Source organism: Pararge aegeria, chromosome 12 (assembly GCF_905163445.1).
Source record: "Pararge aegeria chromosome 12, ilParAegt1.1, whole genome shotgun sequence".
In the NCBI taxonomy this organism is placed as follows: domain Eukaryota; kingdom Metazoa; phylum Arthropoda; class Insecta; order Lepidoptera; family Nymphalidae; genus Pararge; species Pararge aegeria.
Window position 1 is genome coordinate 698,656 of NC_053191.1, and position 21,881 is coordinate 720,536.

A 21,881-nucleotide genomic window follows, 5' to 3' on the forward strand; every position below is an offset into this window, starting at 1 on the left:
TACTATAAGCTCCTTAATATATAATCTTACTGCTAGTAGGGTTATTAAAAAAGGAACAAAAACAATATAGCTTTTCCTTGCAGTGGTTATCATAAATAAAGCTTTTTGCAAATCAATCTGTCTGAAGAATGCAAGAAGAGTTCATAAATGAAAGAGATCCTCAAAAAAACAAAGATACGACTTGCTAATGAGGAAATTATAAACAAAATGATTCCAGACAACCCTGGTTACCCTGGCTACATGATTTAAACAATAACAACTAGATGGAGATGTTGTAATAGTTCAAGCAGCTCGTCGCTAGATGGCGCTGTTTCAAAATTCAATAGGTGCCGCTGTTCAAAATAAAGCTAGGAACAATGAATAATACATAGTTCTTAGAAATAGAGTCTTAAAATGTCGCTGTTTATTTTCATTATATAGGTACCTAGGTACCAAAATAAATGTCATTGCAATGAAATAAATAACACAATATTTATTTTAATGTTTTATTTTATTTTAAACCTTATTTACATTATTATTTAATTAAAGCAGTTTCAATAAATACAGTTATTACTGCATTTTAAACCCAGTAATTTTTATGTTCTAGTCTCGTTCTCTAACTACCTACTCCACCACTACACCTAAGGGCACACGCAAAGATTTTTAGAAACAGTTGAACAAAAAAAAGTTGCAGGTTTACCACAACGTTTAAATCTACAAATCCAGTTTGCAGCGCTCGGCGTTAGCGTAGATTGGGCGTAAAACTACGATAGCATGCTCGCGCACTATTTTAATTAATATATTAAATAAACATCTTAGCTTTCAAAATGCAAACACATTTATGACATTCTATTTTTCATGAGAAATCACTCCCAGCATGCAATCAAACTTAATTCAATAAAATCATGTTGCCAAAAATATTCAGGACGTAAGATACTTAAAGCGGCGGTAATACGGCTTCAAGACCATTCCGATCCTGTATACGCGCGTTTTTAAAACCCACGTGGTCTGCATTCAAAATTTACGTGTGCGAAGGATTTTAACTTAATAATCTTAAAACTTAATATTTGGATCACAGTAATAGTTAATCTTCTGTGAAGATGTGTTTCATGGGCACCTTGTCGAATATCAGGTTCGTGACTGTTTTGAAAACGGAGCTGAGACTCTCCTCGTACGCTGCTTTCAGTTCATTAAACACGAGGTCAGAGTTCTCATTCAGGAATCTGAAATAAACAAAATAATAATATTGCTGAAAGTTTGTTTTATTATAAGTTATTTAACTCTGGTCTCATCTCACATAGAATAGACGGTTATAGAGCATAGACCCACAACGCAGAAATGTTCTGGTATTTCGAACAGTAGAAGAGCTAGACAGAGAGAATACCAGAAATCCAGATGATGAGGATAGAATTTATTTCTACGATGAGGTGCGGTCAGAGAACAGGGAAGGAGGTATCAATTCAAAGAACTTTTCAGAACACTCTTCATCATCTCTTCGGTGCCCCAGGGCCTCCAAAGTGTGAGTCAAAAAACAGTGCTCTTCTATATGATAAAGAAGTCCTGTGCCCAATGAGACATTAATTGCTGTAGATGAGTATACAAACTCACATGTTCATCTGGTCTCCAAGCCGCTTGTCGCCGTTGAACAGGTTGGTGAAGTGCAGGTACACCTTGCCCGGCACGAACTTCACTTTGTAGTCCTTGATGTGCATGTACGTCTCTCCGTCGCGCACCACTGGCTCACCGATCAGGTCGTGCTTCACTACTAGGTTCACTGGAATATACAAATTTTATCATAAAACTAACTTAGATAGATAGGTAGATCTTTATTTGCATAATACACACGTTTACATAGATGCCATTTCAATATTAATTACGAAGTCACAGTGTATTGCCATTGAGTCCACCAACTGGGCCAGCGTGGTGGACTACGCCCTCAACCCCTTCTCATTGTGTGAAGAGACCCACTCCCTGTAGTGGGCCAGTAATGGATCGATATGATGATCATAATTGTATTGCCATTAGCTGGCGTGCAAAGATTACAAACCATTGATTGCAATTAACACATAGAATAAATGAAATGACATGCAATTTCTATAAAATACAATAGCGTTAATAATAAAAAGTGTAAAAAATTATGAAAAAAAATGCAAAACTATGAAATTAAAATTATACAAATATATATAGTACAATTATAATTCATTATAAATAAGTGCGAGTCTAAATAAACTTGTCAAATAATAGTTAAGCATAAATATTGTCATAGGTAAGAAAGCGTCATTTTAATTCTTGATTACCAAAGGCAAAATAATGTTTGCAAATTATTGTGCAGAGCCCAAAAACTATTGTCGTCAGTAAACATTACGTAGTACATCATTAATTTCTATACCATATGTAAAAACTACTACTATATGTAATACTATATGTAAAAACCAATTATTTTTAAACTTGGGTACCGCATCTACTCGCCGCTAGATGGCGCTAGTAATCTGTTACTTAATACTCGGACACCAAAGTAACATACCCATTGTGATGTTTGCAACACCTTTCCCCTGTATGGGCAGCACGAGGATCCTGCCTTTCATCACATAGTCGGCAATGAACTCCAACTTCGGCGTGATGGAGTCCGTACGCAGGCGGTAGTGCTTCAAATCGGCCCTGGAATATTAAGTAGATGAGTCGGTCAGTAGCATGGATGTGAGCAGTGCTCGGTATATCTTAACGTGGTCCACCATCTCGACGGTCCAGTGGTTAGCGTGTTCAGTACGAATCACGAGATCGCGATTTGGATTCCTTGGTCGAGTCAAACATGGCTCTTCTCAGAGAAATGTGGAATCTGCCTTCCAAACCGGTGGTAGAGTCACTAAAAACAGACTGACAGACTGACTTGGCGTTTCAAGAGTGCTTATAAACTACTCGAAATATTTGAATTTTGTAGGTACTGGGGAAAAATGGAAACTGGAAGGGCATTCCAGCTCCTTGCTGTGCGAATCAGAAACGAAGATGCAAAGCGCTTCGTACGCGTCCGCGTTATATCAACCACGTAGGGTCGCAGATCCCTACGGTGCCTCGCGGTTCGCTGGTAAAAATCGATTCTCAGTAGAATCTGCCTTCCGAATCGGTGGTAGAGTTACTACAAACAGACTGACTTGACGTTCCAAAAGTGCTTAAAAACTAGGCCTACTTGAAATAAATGAATTTTGAATTTGAATTTTATTGTGAATAAACAAACAAAGCTTGTGTAAACTTTACAAAGTGCAGAAGTGAAACGAGTAGGTAGCCTACGAGAGTTTGAGATGGGCATAGAGGAGTATTAAAATATAATCTGTATGAGTTACATGGACAATAGACATGTTTGGATTGGGAACATATTTTGTGGAATTTCCTCTGGCTGGTGTACGGCGGCTTAAAAGTTTACTGTCATAGCGCTGTGTTAATTAAAACAGTAATCCAGAAATCTCGTTTATTTTGTTCAACACTGCTACCCTGACCTTAACACTTGTATTACAACTTTCAGGAGTAGTATTGCGGTTAAGTGTAAGGACCAGCGTTATCTGCAACGGGTTTTGTTTTTAGCTTCAAGGTTATAAAATAGGAGATAAACCTTTTAATCTATATCTGTTTCTTAATTTATAAGCAAACTAGACGTTTGACTGCAAATATTATTTCTGATGGAATTAAATAATAAGTTTTATGCCTATGTTGTGTTGTCTAGCTCAAACCTTTGTCTTGTCATGTATAGGAACACATACGTAGAACGTTTGTGTTTCCACGCGAGCAACTATAGTTTTTTTTTCGCCATAACGCTTAGTATGTTTTTTCATTATACCACTAAAAGTTAGTTCGTGACTTCAATCCTACCTGGTAGAAAGCTATGATGCAGTCTAAGTTGGGAGTGGGCTAACATATTACGGACCTTAATCGGTTTCTACGAGACATCGTACCGTTTTCGTATTTTTTTATTCCGTTACAAGTTAGCCCTTGACTGCAATCTCTAAGTCATGATACAGTCTAAGTTGGTAGCGTTCTAACCTGTTGGGGAGTATGGGAGTCATATCCTTAAGCGGTTTCTACGCGACATCGTACCGAAACGCTAAATTGCTTAGCGGCACGTTTTTGTCGGTAGGGTGGTAACTAGCCAGGGCCGAAGCCTTCCACTGATTTTTGGCATAGAGCCAGGTGAAAATACTTAGATAAGTTTACTTTTTATGACAGAAAGACAAACGCTTCAACGGGAATTGTTGAAAAACTGTTTCAAACTTGGACGAAAATATCTAGTTAGTTATTTATATAAGCCGCAGGAGGTTTAAACAAAACCAAAATTGTTCATAACTATTTTATTTAATTAAATAACTAAAATGGTAATATATTTAATTTAAAAACTAAAATGGTGTATTAACCTAACTTTCAAACGACATTGGCTTGCGGTAGAAGTGCCATATCATGCGACGGCCGAATGGTGCAGTTGGCAGCGACCCGACAGCGTTCGATTCCCACAACACAACAATTTTTTCAAGTTCATCACACAAATATTTTCCAGTGTCTGGGTGTTTATTTGTATATTATAAGTATTAATGTATATTATTCAAAAAAATATTCATCAGTCATCTTAGTACCCGCAACACAAGCTACGATTACTTTGGAGCTAGATGGCGTGTGTATTGTCATAGTACCTGTATATTTTTTATATTTATGTGACGTCATCCCCGTGATTATTATGGAACCCATAGCTTGCTACATTTTTTTTTTATTAACAATAGGCCAGCGTTTGACAACAATCCTGCCCGTTAAAGGGCAATGATGAGGTTTAGGTTGCAGGACGCTTGCCTAGAAAAAGCCTACTCACTCTTGCCTTGAAGGTACTGGGCATCGTCGCAGGAATCACAGTTGCCGGGAGGGCGTTCCACATTCTAGCGGTACGGTAACGTTTAAGGAGTTAATAAACAAAGGTCTTACTTGTAATAGGTGAGTATGGAGTCGGTGAGGCCGTGCATCTTGATGGCCTTGTAGATCTGGGTGATGACCACGGGACCCGCCCCGGACTCTATGTTCATGCCGGATACCAGAAGCGGCTCCAAAGGCGGCACTGATAGCGAGGGTATACCTGGAAGTGAAGTATTCAAACAATGGAATCACTATCCAAATTCAAATTCAAATCAAAAATCATTTATTTCAAGTAGGCCCAGTTTATAAGAGCTTTTGAAACGTCAAGTCAGTCTGTTCGTAGTGACTCTACCACCGTTGCGTAAGGCAGATTCCACCGAGAAATGCCGTCAAGAAACTCATTGCTCTTTTTCAACAGATTGCTCTTTTTCAACATCATTTTACAGTTTACAATGAATATAAATTTTCTAACTTGTGAGAGATGAGAGCGGAGCCTGCTTCCAAGCAGCCTTGTCGTTAAGAAATTCATCAATCGTTTAGTAACTACGATTAATTAAAAATCTTATGCATTGCAGGTCCAAAATTACCTTGGGAATCAGATTATAAAAGCATATACAATCCCACAAATGACTTCTGCACCTTTCGCAAACGATATGCAGTTGTCACTAACTTATGTCCATTTCTTTTATAAATCAATCCCATCCATTTGTTTTCTTTTATAAAGAGTAATTTTTTGTCTTACAAATACGATATTGTTATAAATATATTGTGAGGCTACCGTAAGTATACCTATTTCTTTAAATTTTTCACGAATTCATTTCAATTAATGGTGCGGCTGCTACCGAGTAGGCCAAGAGGCGTAAATATGAAAACCTGGATAGCAGCGTCATTTTTGTGCCTTTTGGACTTTGGGACCGTGGGGTCCGGAGGCACAAGCTCTTTACAAAGAATTATCGAAAAGGGTTTTCGGCTCTACCGGTGATCTCTAGCGGACAGTTACCTTACCGTATTATATGGTATTATATTTAATAATTAAAAAAAAGAAAAACCCACATCGCCATCTAGCCCTGTAAGCGTAACTTGTGTTATGGGTACTAAGATGACAGATGAATATCTTAATGGATAAAATACATAAATATTTATAAAATACGTATAAACACCTAGACTTTAATGGCCGACATGCGCAGTGGATAGCGACACTGCTTTCTGAGTCCAACGCTATGGGTTCGATTCATACAACTGGTTTTTGACTGATGAACCTTAATATTTTCCAGTGTCTGGGTGTTTATATGTATGTTATAAGTCTTTATGTATATTATACGAAAATAAAAATATTCATCAGTCATCAGTCAGTCAGTACACGTTACACAAGCTACGCTTACTTTGGGGCTAGATGGTGATGTACTGTCGTAGTTTAGTATTATTAGACACTGAAAAACATTTATATTCATCACGCAAACGTTCAACAACACACAATCTGTGTCCATCAATTGGAGGCACAGGCTCCATGTACCTGTAATTACACCGGAAACCACGCTCTTCAGACCGGAACACAGCATTGCAACAATGCTGCTTAGCGGCAAAAATAAGCAAGGCTACTACTACTACGGGGGGTACTTCCCCGGACGAGCTCCAAGTCACAGAAAGCTGTACTACTGATAAAGTTACCCAATTTATTTCTGTTGAAGCTTTAAATCAATAATCATAAGTGATAATAACTTCGACACTGAGCGGTATCTTTGCATCGTTCGAGTCCATGTAGGACTGAACTGTATCGATAATGCAGTCGTATTTACGAGTATATCGAAATACCCACCAACTTAATGTCATGAACATTGGTTGTTAATCAAATAGAATTTTATTTATTTATTTATTATTTACTTGCTATTGCCCGCGACTTCGTCTGCGTTTGATTTTGTTTTTTGATGTGGCATTCAATTTAGTTGTAGTACTAAAATAATTTAAAGTATTCAGTATCGCTAAGCCTTAGATGAGGGGTTTGCTGCTGTCCGCTGAGGAGTTATGTCCTCTATCTCCCATCACATTCATCAGATCTACACAAAGTTTGGGCAATATTAATAGTTATAATTTGTCGGAGTTATGGTGTAAAATCGTCAAACACTTCAACCCCTCTCCCAAAGGAAACGGGCTTAATGTCGGGATAAAAGTATTCTATATTACTTCTAACACTTCCAAAAATATGTGTACGAAGTTTCATGAGGATCGGTTAAGTAGTTTTTGCGTGAAAGCGTAACAAACAAACTTACATTGTCATTAAAATATTAGTAGGGATGTACCATAAATTGTGATTGTGAACATAAGATACATAAAGTGTACAAAGGAAAGCTTATCTCTATAAGAGATCTCTTCCAGCTTCCCCAGGATGTGAGTAAGATGATGAATTTTAATTGTTTCTTGAAAACTTTGTAGTAATTATTGGAGTATTTATTAAAAACTGATCAATTGAGCAACGACGAATATGAATTTATAGTTATCAAAAGTTTAATTATTTACCCACTTTTTATAATTACTGTAACATAACATTATTTAAATTTGAAACTTGTATATAAATTCCTTTCAGTTTTTTAAAGGACTTTATTTGCAAATGTGGAGCACTAACTGTTTGGAATTGAATACCGAATGGACGAATATTGTAGTGGTCGTGCGACCTCTTGAGTTTAGCACATTACCAGTTTTTACACGAACCGTTTTCCATCTGATGGTCACAGCTCCCAGCGAAATTAACATAGGTACCTTCCACATTTGGAAGACGAGGACGCTGTTATTGTGACATAATAACATGAATGGCTCAAAAAGACCTAGACCCAATTTTCACTAGTCCTTTTTTTGTTATATGCTAGAAAGCATCGGCCGGTAATGACGAGAACGCCACCTAGCAATTGAGATTTTCAGTATATAAATGTGAAACTGTGTTTGTTTTTTGGTCCTTCCTTAACGCCCTAACTGAGCAATCAGCTTGATTTTTGGTATAGAGTTGGAAGGACAGAGATAAATACTTAAACCCCTTTTTATCCCGGGGAAAAAACGGTCCTAACAATTGTAATATTAATATTATAGTTGTTATTAATAATTCAAACAAAGTAACTACTTTGTTAGTAGACTTAAAACTTAACATTAGTTAACTATGCAATCCTTACTAATATAAAAAATGCGAATCTGTGTTTATTTGTTTGTTGGTCCTTTATTAACACGCAGACCAAGCAAGCAAGCTTGATTTTTGGCTTAGCTTAGTTGGACAGAGCAGTAATAAAGGCTGCTTCTTATTCCAAACAAACGGCACTTTGTATAAAAACCATAATAAACGCAAACTAATAGCGCGGACAACAGCTAGTGGAACTATAAAAGGTCAAAAGACAACCATCGGCGTCTGATGACAGATGATCGTCTGTTTCCCGCATCAGAACCCGGAAGAGCCTTATAAGGAATAACGATGTGCAGTGAGATACAAAACCGCAATTTACTTGGCACGCCGTTGATCTTTTGTGACGATTATTTATTTAATTGTTCCTACTTTGACAGCACAGCTTTAACCTTCGTTTAATAATGTACCTACTAGATATGATTTTATAATTTGACTCCAAAGCTAACTTTGGACCTGCCATTGCATAAGTATAAACAATGTGCTAAAACACATTTAACACATTGTTTACAAATGGAAAAGAACAACTACTGAGTTTCTTGCCGGCTAGCTTTCTTCTTTTCTTCTAGAGTCACAATAAACAAAATGACTTGACGTTTCAAAAGTGCTTGTTAACTGGGCCTATTTGAAGTAAATGAATTTTATTTATTTTTAAATTTTGAACTACCGTACAGTAAAAGTGCAGATTTTTGTTTAAAAATCGTATTGTATTGTAGTTACGCTAGTACTTTGGAAGCTCGACCGCTGGTTTGGAAGACAGATTCTACCAAGAAGAATGTAACGAGAAACTGAGCAGTAGTTTTTCTTTTTTCTGACTAAAATTCGTGTTTTATGTTCTTGTCCTGTGTGAACTGACCTAAAGTTTGGATTGTCAGGTACCTACTGAGATTTTTTTCGCTAAAATCTAATATTTAACTAAAGTGTAACTTTTATCTCGTAATCTGTAGTCAAATACGCTAAGTATTAAGCCAACAACTGTCCCTAGTTTTTGATCTTACAAGATTCAATGAACTTGATCAACCAAAGTGCGATAGTACAGGTATCATACTTGCTAACTTTGAGGTCACCGGTTCAAATCCCAAGGACAGAGATTCATAATAATTCCATACCTACGTGCGTAATAGTCTCGCGTTTTTTGTTAAGAAAATTGGTTTGATATTTAAATAATGTATAAAACGTCGAAGATGTTTTTCGTTAAAAGCAATTATGGCAGCTACTGCAAAAAACCTGTATGATCCCATAGTCCATCCAGTTTACGAAATTTTAGCCTTTGCAGCTTACGCCAATTTTACTTTTGAAAATGCACCATTAAAGTTTGAGGCAATCTCTTTCAAGATTTATAATAGAACGAGAGTAGATTATTTCTAAAACTAAACTGAGTATAGTATTAGAATTGTGACAGTTCATAAAACATTTTAAATTTAAGAAAAAATGTGACTGCAATAAATAGAACATTAGAAGTTATAATAAACTTACTGTGCTATGTACTAGGTTACATAAAATTCATAACTATTTTAAAGTAAATTGCATACAATTCTACAATAAACTACCTATTGGCATCTTGGAGATGTCTCTCAAAAAGTTCAAGTACGCTGGAAAGCCTATAGAAAAGTCATATTAACGACTACGTAATCGATAAAAATGCTAGGGTGTGAATTATTGCTCTAACCAGGTTGCCCTTCTAATAATTTAAAATGACAATGTGAGATGGTGATAACAAAAAAAGCACCCAGCTAAGTTTGTTGTAGGCTTCTTCTTAGACCAGGACGCGTTTGGAACCCTCGCAGCTTGAGTTTTAAGTTTACAAATATGGTTATCGCCATAATCACTACCGTGTGCTTCTCATGTAACCTACGCATCAAAAGGGCCTACTTGAATAAAGATATTTTGTACTTTTATTTTGACTTTGCTGCTTTAACTGCGCAATAGCATATTCATGTAATGAAAATAGAAAATGGGATTTTATGACGACGTACTAATTCCGGACGATCTCTCTGTCACAAAAAGTTCTACTACTAATGTCCGGCAGCCATTAGACGCGGCGGCATCTCGAGCTGTTGTTTGCGATGTATGAAAGAGCCAGTCGCCCTTGACAGCGAGATGTCTTTCACCACATGGTGGCGACATCGGCGAGCAATGAACTAGCGTAGTCCAGGAGACCACCGCTACGCTTGCCATTTATTTATTTATTTTTTAGTCTAAAATTGCTAAGTAATGGTAAATTTCTCGGAACCAGCGTAAAGTTTTCAAATTGGTGTCGTACTCCCGAGTTTTAGGAAAGTACGTAAGATTTAAGAAAAAAAATATTGTATTGGTGGTTATTGAAGTTACAAAGATATATAATTGTTACAGCCCACCCTCCGGTGAGCAGTGTGGTGGATCTATGCTCTAAAACCTTACATCCTATGAGAGACTGACGGTGAAGATGATTATAATTTGGTTAACTTTATATTTTTATCTTAATACAAATATAGAATTGTATTATTATTTTCTGAGTAACTTGCTCTATTGTATCTATTTGTATTCTGTATTTAATTCATTGATTAAAATAATTATACATGAATTTTTTTTTATTAGCTATATTTGATGAATTATTTCTTCTATTATTATCTTTAATGTACAACATATTAACTGATATTTTCTTTAATTCTGTAAAATAATTCTTTGCCACGAAACTTTAATTCGGACTTTCTATTTATTTTTCTTATTTTTGATTATGACATATGACTTGACTAATACACCTTATAATTCTATCATACATATGACATTCTTATGGTGATGGCTAAACATATATAATATAATGTTATGTTTAAAGCAAATAAATAAATTTGATTTTGCATTTGAGTGTTCTTGTTTCAACGACTAGCTCTGTGACTATAATATGAATTACGATACGCCTTTCTTCGAGGGAAGTTTCGCATTACAGCAATAGCACATATTTGATATGTGTATTGTATGTATTTGATGTGTATATAATAGCTTTGTTTAACATTAGTCTGTACTTCATATTATTATTAATATTTCTGATCCTATTTTAAATAAGAAGTGTGGCAATGGACGGTGCGTATAGCTTGGAAAACCGATGGACGTGGGGTCCTAAAATGTTGGAATGGCAACCTCGCAGACCCTGACCAGGTGGACAGATGAAATCAAACGAGCCGAAGGGAGTCACACAAGACCTTGGTCGACGTCCATTGTTTGACGTAACGATGATGACGAAGAAGAAAAAACATCAATCACCTCTAACTTTTCCATTCCTGTTTCATGACGATCTCTCTGGCGCAGCGGTGAACGCTTTGGTTTTAAGTTGGAGGTTCCGGGTTCGATCCCAGCAGGGGCAATTTGGGAATTTATAATTTCTGATTGTTGTCTGGTTGGTCTGAATTTAGCGTTCTGGTACGATGTCAAATAAAATAAATATATGTATGTAACAATATAAAGACATTAAGAAAAAGAAAAAATAGTGGCATGAAAGCCGACGGATACGAAAGAGAATTAGACGGCCGACTGGCGCAGTGGGCAGCGACCCTGCTTTCTGAGTCCAAGGCCGTGGGTTCGATTCCCACAACTGGAAAATGTTTGTGTGATGAGCATTAAGTGTTTTTCAGTGTCTGGGTGTTTATATGTATTTTCTAAGTATTTATGTATATATAATTCATAAAAATATTCATCAGTCATCTTAGTACCCATAACACAAGCTTACTTTGGGGCTAGGTGGCGATGTGTGTATTGTCGTAGTATATTTATTTATTTATTTTATTATTTATGAAAAACTTGAAGCTTATACAAAGTAAATGCACGGTAATCAAAATAAATCCTGCCCAAGAAGACTTATCTGCGTATATAATGGAACTTATCAACCAAAGTAAATTTTATATATTTGTGATTTGTGATGAGAAATTAATGGATTTTTTAGTTATTTTATACACCCTAACAAGGTAGCCCGCTAGCATTTTAGACTGCATCATGACTTTTCACCAGGTGAGATTGCAGTCAAGGGCTAAACTTGTAGAGGAACTTTTCCATGGTAGCAAATGCTTTGTAAACTTACCATCTTTCATCCGCCGCAGCGCGTCAGGCACCGCTTTCTTCAAGCAGTCATTGATTTTGGAATCTCTCTGTTGACACCGCAGGAAGTCGTTCGCTGGAATCAAAGATAATCCACGTTTTAATAATCGAAATATAATAGTCGAAAAGGGTTATCGAGTCTACCGGTGATCCTAGAGCGGGCAGTTACCTTGGCCAACGAATTAGTTTGGCCATCCAAACGGGCAATGCTGCCAGCATCATAGGAACTGTGCCTCGCTGCGGTGGTTTCGAAGACGTTTTAGATTTTATTTAGTTTTACATAGTTTATTTTTGGGTTTAATTATAAAACAAATGTGAAAGAAATTAATTAAAATTAATTTTGTCCGCTGGTGGTATAAATGCCTTTCCTAATGAGAGCATAAGCCCGTAGTCACCACGCTGGGCTGACAGGTTGCTGATCGCAATCGAAGGTAGCATGCATGGATGGGTTTTGTAATCCAGGACATAGTAGCACAACAGGTAGTAGTAGCACAAAGGACGCTGCTGTCCGTTCTGCGTTATATAGACACCTCGTACGACGACACCCGCTCGAACTTCACTCGGTTTTTACTATATGCACATGAAGAAGCATGGGCTTACCCAGCGTAGGTCTGGGGGGGGGGGGGGGGGGGGGGGGGTTAGATCTTCGGCTGTTTTGTAAAACTTTTTTAGAGGTCCCTCTATAATCGATAGGTACTGAAGCCAAATATGTATTTTTATTCATTTTTGTCTGTCTGTCTTTATTGTATCCTGGCCGAAATACATTTTTTAAGAAAGTTAATACATTTTCTGCGAGATTTCCAAGGAGGGCACCGGCCCTCCTCTGTCCCCCTCTGGGTATGCTTACGTGAAAGTGCTTAATTCAGTTTAATTACACTTAACTCAATTCAATTCATTTATGTACACAGATTTGGAGGTGCAATTGATGTTGTAAATAATATTGCGGTAATAGGCCAGTAGAAGCTGTGAAAGTCAAGTGGATTGGACTTCAACTTAAACTTCCCAACACGCACCTCCGATTTTCTGGGATTCGAACTCGGCCCCCCGAAAGTGAAGTCGAGTCCTACACACTGGGCTATCGCCGTTTCCGGTAGGATTGTTAGAATCTATCCATAGCATACGATCCTGAAAGCAATGGAAAATAACAAGGGGGCGTTTCATCACGGAGCACCGGCGCAATCCACGTTTCATACAAGCGAGGCGCCGCTCAAGGCCGTGACGCAACCCGCCACGGAACATTTGTAAGCGCAAACTTTTTGAAAGAACGTGACCATATTTTTTGCCCGATTGACGCACTTACTCACGTGGTTTAGAAGGATTTTGTTTTTTTTTTTACAGCTATGGAAACGTTTTGCGTTGCGAAATTAGTTGCGTAAAATAAGTATGATCGTGACCTTAGTTCTATTAAAAAAAACTTATTCAATAATACAAGTAAATATTTACGTGTTCCGCGATGTTCCATACGAAGTAGTTTTTTGGGAAACGATACGTTTCGGCACTACCTTAATAGTTTAAGATAAGGAAGATGATGTGTTGTATTTGAAGGTATATAAATAATAAATAAATAATAATAATAAATAAATATACTACGACAATACACAAATCGCCATTTAGTCCCAAAGTAATCGTAGCTTGTGTTATGGGTACTAAGATGACTGATGAATATTTTTTATGAATAATATAAACAAATACTTATAATATATAGATACACACCCAGACACTGAAAAACATTCATGTTCATCACACAAATATTGTCCAGTTGTGGGAATCGAACCCACGGCCTCGGACGCAGAAAGCAGGATCGCTGCCCACTGCGCCAATCGGCCGCCAAGCCGTTTCAATATTTATAAATTAATAAAATGACACTAATATCGTAGTATTTTATGAGATTTTATAATATCAAGGATCGTAATATTTAATCCATGGGTTTAAAATACTACGATATTTCCATCCAAAGGGTACGATGCCCGGAGCCAGAGAAAATTCGTAAATTATATTTACAAGAATTAAGAAAATACAGAAACCGTGTACACGACTAATATTGAAGCATCAAAAACCACTCCACTTTAGTAGTGTTTCTCGAACAGGCGGTTAGACGCTTCGTTCTATTTAGCAGTTGCCTGTAATTATTTTATCTCTAAAGTACTAAACGTTGCGTTTAAACACCGGAAACGGTGATAGCGCATTGGGTAGGAGATTCACTTCACTTCCGGAGGGGCCGAATTCGAATCTCCTCAAGTGCGCCTCTAGGGTTTCAAACTCTGACTTTTCTAAGTAATGTGCGTTTTAAACAAAGTTGTCCAAGGTTAGTGGAGTCCACTAATCAACACTGGGCCAGCGTGGTGGACTACGGTCTTAACCCCTTCTCACTGTGGGAGGAGACCCGTACTCTGTTGTGGGCGGGTAAAGGGTTGATGTGATGATGATGATGAAATATATTGCGAAGGTTTTGTAAGTACCCATTTGTTTGAATTTGGCACGAAGGGAATCGCGTGATCTAAGTAATTTTGCAAGAGGTACTCAAACCTTATTGCAAATAGATTGATTACTGAACCACCTAAAACTGCGGTCTGCTTTCTTAACCCTATTGCATCTTGAGAATGTAGGTGTATTATGGTGATGCAAAGAGCACATGTTTGAGTATGTTCGGACAGCTGTTATTACGGAGGTAAACGGACGAAATGTCAGAACCAGTTCAAGGTTTGAGGAACGAAATGCAGATGCCTTTCACGAGTTGTTTATGCGTTTGTTTGTTACGAATTACTGCGGCGCGCCACGTGACGTACCTCGTTTACGCGACTTGCTTAAAAAGTTTAAAATTTATTTTCAAATAACAGGTGACGATGTCGTATAGAAACCGATATAACTGCCATATAAGTGCCATACCCCTTTCAGATTAGCTGGCTACCATCTTAGGATGCATCATTACTTACCGATAGGTAAGAAAAAAAAATATGATTCTTTTTACAAACTACAAATAAAATAGGGTCTTTTTTTCTTCTGACGAACCATTCCACATTGGCATCATTCCACGCGGGCATGGCCTTCACAGTAATTAGTTTATTCATAAGTTTTATTGTAGCATAAATAAAAATTATTAAAAAAAAATGTTCTAATTGTAGATTAATTTTAGAATAATTTCGACCATATTGCAATGCTCTGACGGGGCTTCATATACATATGTGTGTTGAATATGTAATATGTTTAAATGGAAGTAATACATAAATAAGATTGCAGTCTAAGGCTAACTTGTAGTGGGATAAAGAGAAAAAACTTCAAAATGGAAAACTTTTGCATTTAAATTCAAATTCAAAATTCTTTTATTTCAAGTAAGCTGACTTGATTAGCACTTTTGAAACGTCCATTATGTATGTCTGTAGTCAATCGGAATACATTTAAAATTTAAAACAATTCAATCGGAATGCATTTTAAATTTTTTTTTAATCGAAATTTTAAACCGGTTCGGAATGCAGAGCAAAGCATTAAAGTAGAAAACAAATAACATGGCAATAAAATAACCTAGAAAAGACCATCGGGTTCACACCACATTCCAAATAATATCAATTATGGAAGCTGGTATAAAACTTTCAAGATTTACCTTACCACATTATTGATATTTATAACATTTTGAATTCTACGTTCAAAAGGCCTTACATACTTTTAGAATTGTAGTTAATTACAAGCGACGATAAATAATAAAAGATTACAATTCGTACTATAAACAATCTGAGGGATCGAATGACAGCAATTTAAAGTTGTCATTGAAGTTACCATAACAAATATATAAGGTACCTATTTATCATTTAATTAATAACTGCGAAAAAATCTAAGCGATAACTTTTATGAATACGCCTCAAATTATTGTTTTTTATTGCAAATCTTAGCAAAAAATATAACCTTTACAATAACTAGTGAATGTTTTTTGTTGATTCGAAAAAAAGAATTTTTTAACTAGCATAAACTAGGTATAATGACATCATTCAAAGATTCATAAGGAAAATTGTTTCCCCTTGACCACCATTGAAATGTACGACTACAATTTAAAAGTGCTTAAAATAAATATAAATATGGTTAGCATCTCGATGAAATATCATGCATTAACCTTTGCCTCTGAACAGGATGTTAAAAAAGTTAACAGAGACTCTTTCCCGCCATTATCCACAACAGCGGCAATTAACAATAAGTATGAAGTACTTACTTTCTCATCATCATCACCTACTCAGGTTTCCTCACGCTACTACGCTAAGTAATATTTTAACTGATTAAAACGAAGATTACTGAGAAAAGTTTGAGGTGCCTGCTGGGATTCGAACTCTGCCCCCCCCCCCCCCCAAAGTGAAGTCGAAGTCCTACCCACTAGGCTATCACCGCTACCTAATTTATTATTTTAAAATATTAAAGACGAAATACTTCACTACCGAATAACTGCATAAACATAAAATCACAAAATCTTTAAGCTTCCATACTTAGGTTAGTTACTTGGTTACTTAGGCAGGAGGCAAAATTTATATCCCCTGACAGGGGATATAATTAACGTGTGAACTGCTAAACCACGGGAACATGAAATAGGAGTAGTTTACCACCGTTTGTTATTCCACATATATTATTTGTATATTATTGAGTTGAAAAAGCTGTGGGAGATGATTAATTTTTATCCTTTACCGCGGAGACAATTGCTCCTGCCCATGCTAGCGCTGCTGGTGAAAAAATTTACTGACTTTAATTAAACGAAAGTCTAGTTTTACCTCTAAGAGAGCAAAATAGGTTTTGATCAATTGTGTATATATTATCCCTATCCCTGTCCCTACTAATATTATAAATGTCAATGTAAGTTTAAAACTACTTAACCGATCCTCATGAAACTTTGTACACATATTCTTGGAAGTGTTATAAGATACTTTTTATCCCGACATTAAGCTCGGTTCCTTTGGGCGAGGGGGGTGAAAGTGTTTGACGATTTTACACCATAACTCCGACAAATTATAACCGATTTAAATAATTATTTTTGTACTATATAGGTTATAATATGTGTTAAATTTTGCCAAAACTGTAGTTGGAGATAGAGGACAGAACTCCTCAGCGGACAGCAGCGAACCCCTCATTTAAGGCTTAGCGATACTGAATACTTAGAACTAAAACTAAATTAAATGCCACATCAAAAAACAAAATCAAACGCAGAGGAAGTCGCGGGCAATAGCTAGTAACTAATAATTATTCATTTACATAACTATAACCTACAAATATTATACATCTATATAACATGTGAAGTTTTTACATATTTGTATTTTGTAGTTGCTATGTGTACAATATTTAATTAATTAAATAAATAAATATAGAAATTTATTAATAATCCCACGGGAACTGTTTCTATTCCCAGTCGAAGGAAAATCCTATGGCTTTAGCAGGCTTTTGAATAATTCTTATAAGTATTTACAAAACACGCAATTGAGTAGTTGAAGTTATAGATAGCTGTTGAAGTGGCTCTAAAAATCCCTTCACCATTTAAGGTTCTACTCGGTACTTCGTATGTCCCTTCGCCATTTTCATTTGAGGTCAATGACATTGCCGCCATTGTTCTTCATTACAAGTTATGGTGTCCGTATGGCGATTGAGGTTTGAAGGATTATGGTATCTACGTGGGCCAATTATGTTGGGTAAATTGTACGAGTATGATGGTCACGAGAGGTCAAGTAAAGTAGGTAACAAGTGGGAATGTAAACACATTTCAATCAAAGACGACCTCCGTGACGCATGTTAACCTCCCTGACACAGTAATAGGCGCCGTGGTTTTATAAGAGGGTGGTCCAGGTTCGGTGCCCAGCACGGGCATTCCAGCGTTTATATATTTTCTACATTTTTACTCGTCTAGCCGCTCAAGAAATCCCTTCAAACTGTTCAATGTTGTACTACGGTGCTGCGTAGAAACCGGGGTATACCAATAGGTGAGATTATAGAATAGAACAAATTTTATTGCTTTAACTGGGTACATGTTTTTGGTGTTGCAAGTTGGAATAGTTCCAGCAGTTTGCCATTTTCTGGCGTGCAATTTTCATACATATTTAGAATTTATATAACAAATTATTATAAACACTTAAAATGTTAAACTTTAGACACTAACTAAGAAATGTCACAAAAATATTCGTTAATATTATAATACGCCTTACTTATTAACTGAATTAGTTAAAATTATTAACCTATTTTTAAAAATATTTCCGTCTCATTTTTTTTCATTCAAGTCGAATATAAACTTGTACGTGAATAAAAAATATATATATTAAATTAAAATGCATCCTAATCTTATATCATACACTAATATATAAAGCTGAAAAGTCCTAATCATATATCATATACCAATATATAAAGCTAAAAAGTTTGTTTACTTAAACGCGATGATCTGAGGAACTAAACCCATTGCATTGTCCCATTTGAAAATTCTTCCCGTGTTAGGTAGCCCATTTATCCAGGAAAGCTATAGGCTATATATCATCAAGCTAAGACAAATAGGAATATAGTACCAATGAAGAATGGGGTTTTTTCATCCGAGAAAACGGTTAAAGTTTCGATACAGTCATCTATGACTAAGTTTTTCCCCTTTTAAAGTCTTTAAATAAAAATCCGCGATAGCATATGTCTATCTTTTAAGGTTGACATATACGCGGACGAAGTCGCGAGGGACCGCTAGTAAGTGAATCCTAATTAATGAATGTGTGTTTAGTACAATAAACATTGTAATTATGAGACAATAAGCTTACATTGTCACTAATAGGTATTAATTTGCATTATCAAATCGCGTGACATCTTCGATAACTAGTTAGAGCAACAATTCATTGTTAAAGTGTGCGAATCTACTTTATCTTTACAACGTGTAAATGAAAACCGAAATATTAATTCACAGACTTTAGAGTTACATTATGTACTGTCTCTAAGACTTTGAAACCGTAATAAATTTTGGTAAACCACTGCCATAGTTTTTACTGAAAGAAATCAGATTCAAAATCGCGCGAAATACTAAAATCATGTGTCACTTTATTAGGTACGCGTTGCGTAGCGTGAGTATGCGCGTGTCGGTCTTTTATTATCAATAGGGTTGTCATAAGTACGAGTAAATACTTAGATTTTTTTTAATTCGTTTGTATGGAAAAATAAATATGATCCATTTGCTTATGCCTTTTAATATTTAATATCCTTCAATATTATTTTGTAATTCTGTTACACGTTGTATATACAAAAACACGGACAGACAGCTTTGCAACGGAAAAAGACATGTACTTTCTATACCGATCACTACTAGTTCCCGTGGTGAGATTAAAGATTGTTAACGAGCGTGCGGGTATAAAAACCTTAATACAGGTGTACGAAGTCGCGGATATAAGCTAGTATTATTATAAATATAACAAACTTCGATCCCTCGGCGACTACTAGTCATTCCGATTAGATTATGAGCATCGTTATAAAAGACTTCGTAACGAGTCACGACCTAGCCTAACACCGCAGAGATAGCATGGCGTAACGACGAAAGTGAATTGTGTAATGCACTCTGCACTGCGCTGCAGTTTAAATTGATCCTTATTGTTTAAGCCATATTGCAACTATTTGCTTGAGCAATGATTATCTCAGCGACGTCTAAATTATATGGTTGGTAAATTCAAGAAAGTTGTACCACGGTATGACGTAGAATACAGTACTTCAACTACTTTGATTTTGTGATACATTTTGATATCTGCCTGGTAGCTCTACACTTTTCTTTTCATTCCAATACAAGTTAGCCCTAAACTGGAATCTCACCTGGTGGTAAGTGATGACTCAGTGTAAAATATTAGGGAGTATGGCTATGAAACCAATATCCCGTATCGGTTCCTAAGCGACATCGCTCTGTGGCACGTCTTTGTCGGTAGGATGAAACTGACCTCCCACTCTAAAAGACGCAATCGAAATTGTAAATGGGTAGGTATATCAATCTAATTGCCGGTGGCGTGCATAGAGGGTATGCACAGGGATTGCAGATTATATAAAATGAAAAAAATCTCCAGTACGAGTTATAAAAAACTTAAGGATAGGCGTTGTAAGAGATAAAAAAAGCCTACCATTAAGTATTCGTAACTCGTACTGGAGTTTTTCTTAATTTTGTATCATCTGCATACCCTGTGCATATCCTCTACGCACGCCACTGCTAGTTGCATAGGTCCAATTTCGAGAAATTTATTTGGTAGTCCATATTTCACGCAGCAACGGAACAACAGACTTATTACGGAGCCAGAGAAGATTGAAGTACACATAGTATACCTACAGTTTCTTTCGGAAATTAAAAACATTTTGACAAAGTTGCTTGCAAAAACCAATAATAGAATTAAACAATATACAAGACTTGGTAAGTCTGTGCGAGTGTAATTATTCGGTTAATGCGATTAAAAAAACTAAAACAATTTCGCAGCGTAAATGAATACCTGCACTTACATAGTTAATAATTAAAAAGTGTATTGCATAACAAGTAATTGCTTTATGATTTATGAAACAGTAGCTCCGAATGCGTGTAACTCTTATATCATAATAATTGACGGGCTAAGCACATGACACACCTGATGGTAAGTGGAAAACCATTGCTTATAAGCAGAGCAAATGTATTTACATCCGAAGGTCTTCATCGGATCTTTACCAAATTAAAATAGATTCTATTTAGAATATAGAAGACTTCTTTATACAACGTGTAACCGAATTACGAAATAATGTTGAAGTATGCATAAGTATATTTCATAAGGAATCACCCTGTAAAAATATTAAATCAAAAGAAACACATTTATTTTTCCGTGAATTCAAAACAAGGGTTTACTTATGACAACCCTAAGGAAGATAAAAGACCGACACGTGCAAATTACCTACGCTACGTGAAGCGTACCTAATAAAGTTACTGGCTGTATCTGATTTCATTCAGTAAAAACTATGCAGTGGTTTACTCAAAAACTATTTAATAATAATAATAATAATATCTTTATTTTATCAAAATAAACGTATACATTTCATGAGTGTGAATCCCTGTCTCCTGCGGTAGTTAAAACTGTGTTACAGGAGACAGTGTCTTCCCTATATCTATGGTCTTATTAACAAACGTTTGACAATTTTACAGGGAAAATTATATAAAGGAAAGAAAAGAAATAAATAAATGAAAAAAAAAAACAATCAAAAAAAAAAAAGAGAATTATGTAAATTTTTGAGGCGGGTGCTTAGGTAGGTACATTTGATTTGTATGCGGGTGTATGTGCGTGTTTATATTCGTGTGTGTGCGTGTGTGTTTGTGTTTAATTTGTAATTTGTTTTATTTAAATTTGATATTCTTATGAAATATTTGGTTTTCGGTTTCACAGATATGTCTTAAAGAAAGTACATAATGTACATCGAAAGCCTGTGAAGTATTATTTCGGTTTTCATTTACGCGTTGTATATAGAAGAAAGTACACCTTTTTAATTCTAATTTATAATATTATAAATACGAAAGCGAGTTGGTTTGTTTGCCCTTCCTGGACGCTGTAACTCAGCAACCAATCGCCATGGTTTCTTGTATAGAGTTAGTTGAAAGGACGGAGAGTAACAAGAGCTATTTTTTAGGCCAGGAAAACAAACGGTTGCCGCGGGATTTGTAATAAACCGCAATAAACGAGAGCTAAGACTGATCGCAACAGTTCGTAAGTTGTAACCATAGAAAACTGAGGGAAAGTTTAAAGTTTTTGTACTTTTGAAAATTTACATTTTGTCTCTTAGTAATAAGCCCACCTTTACACTTCTCTCCTCTGTTACC

General features: G+C 36.1%; 1 protein-coding gene across 1 annotated transcript in view; it reads right to left on the minus strand.

The window, feature by feature from the left end:
- Positions 1–471: 471 nt before the first annotated feature.
- LOC120628404 (protein takeout) overlaps positions 472–21,881 on the minus strand; it is a 37,655-nt gene continuing 16,245 nt past the window's right edge. The window contains exons 2-6 of the mRNA XM_039896760.1: positions 12,075–12,167; positions 4,936–5,083; positions 2,504–2,637; positions 1,588–1,753; positions 472–1,202 (exon numbers count right to left, since the gene is read on the minus strand). Of these exons, the coding sequence (XP_039752694.1) occupies positions 1,064–1,202; positions 1,588–1,753; positions 2,504–2,637; positions 4,936–5,083; positions 12,075–12,167 (680 nt within the window). The 3' untranslated portion in view covers positions 472–1,063. The remainder of the gene's footprint in view (positions 1,203–1,587; positions 1,754–2,503; positions 2,638–4,935; positions 5,084–12,074; positions 12,168–21,881) is intronic.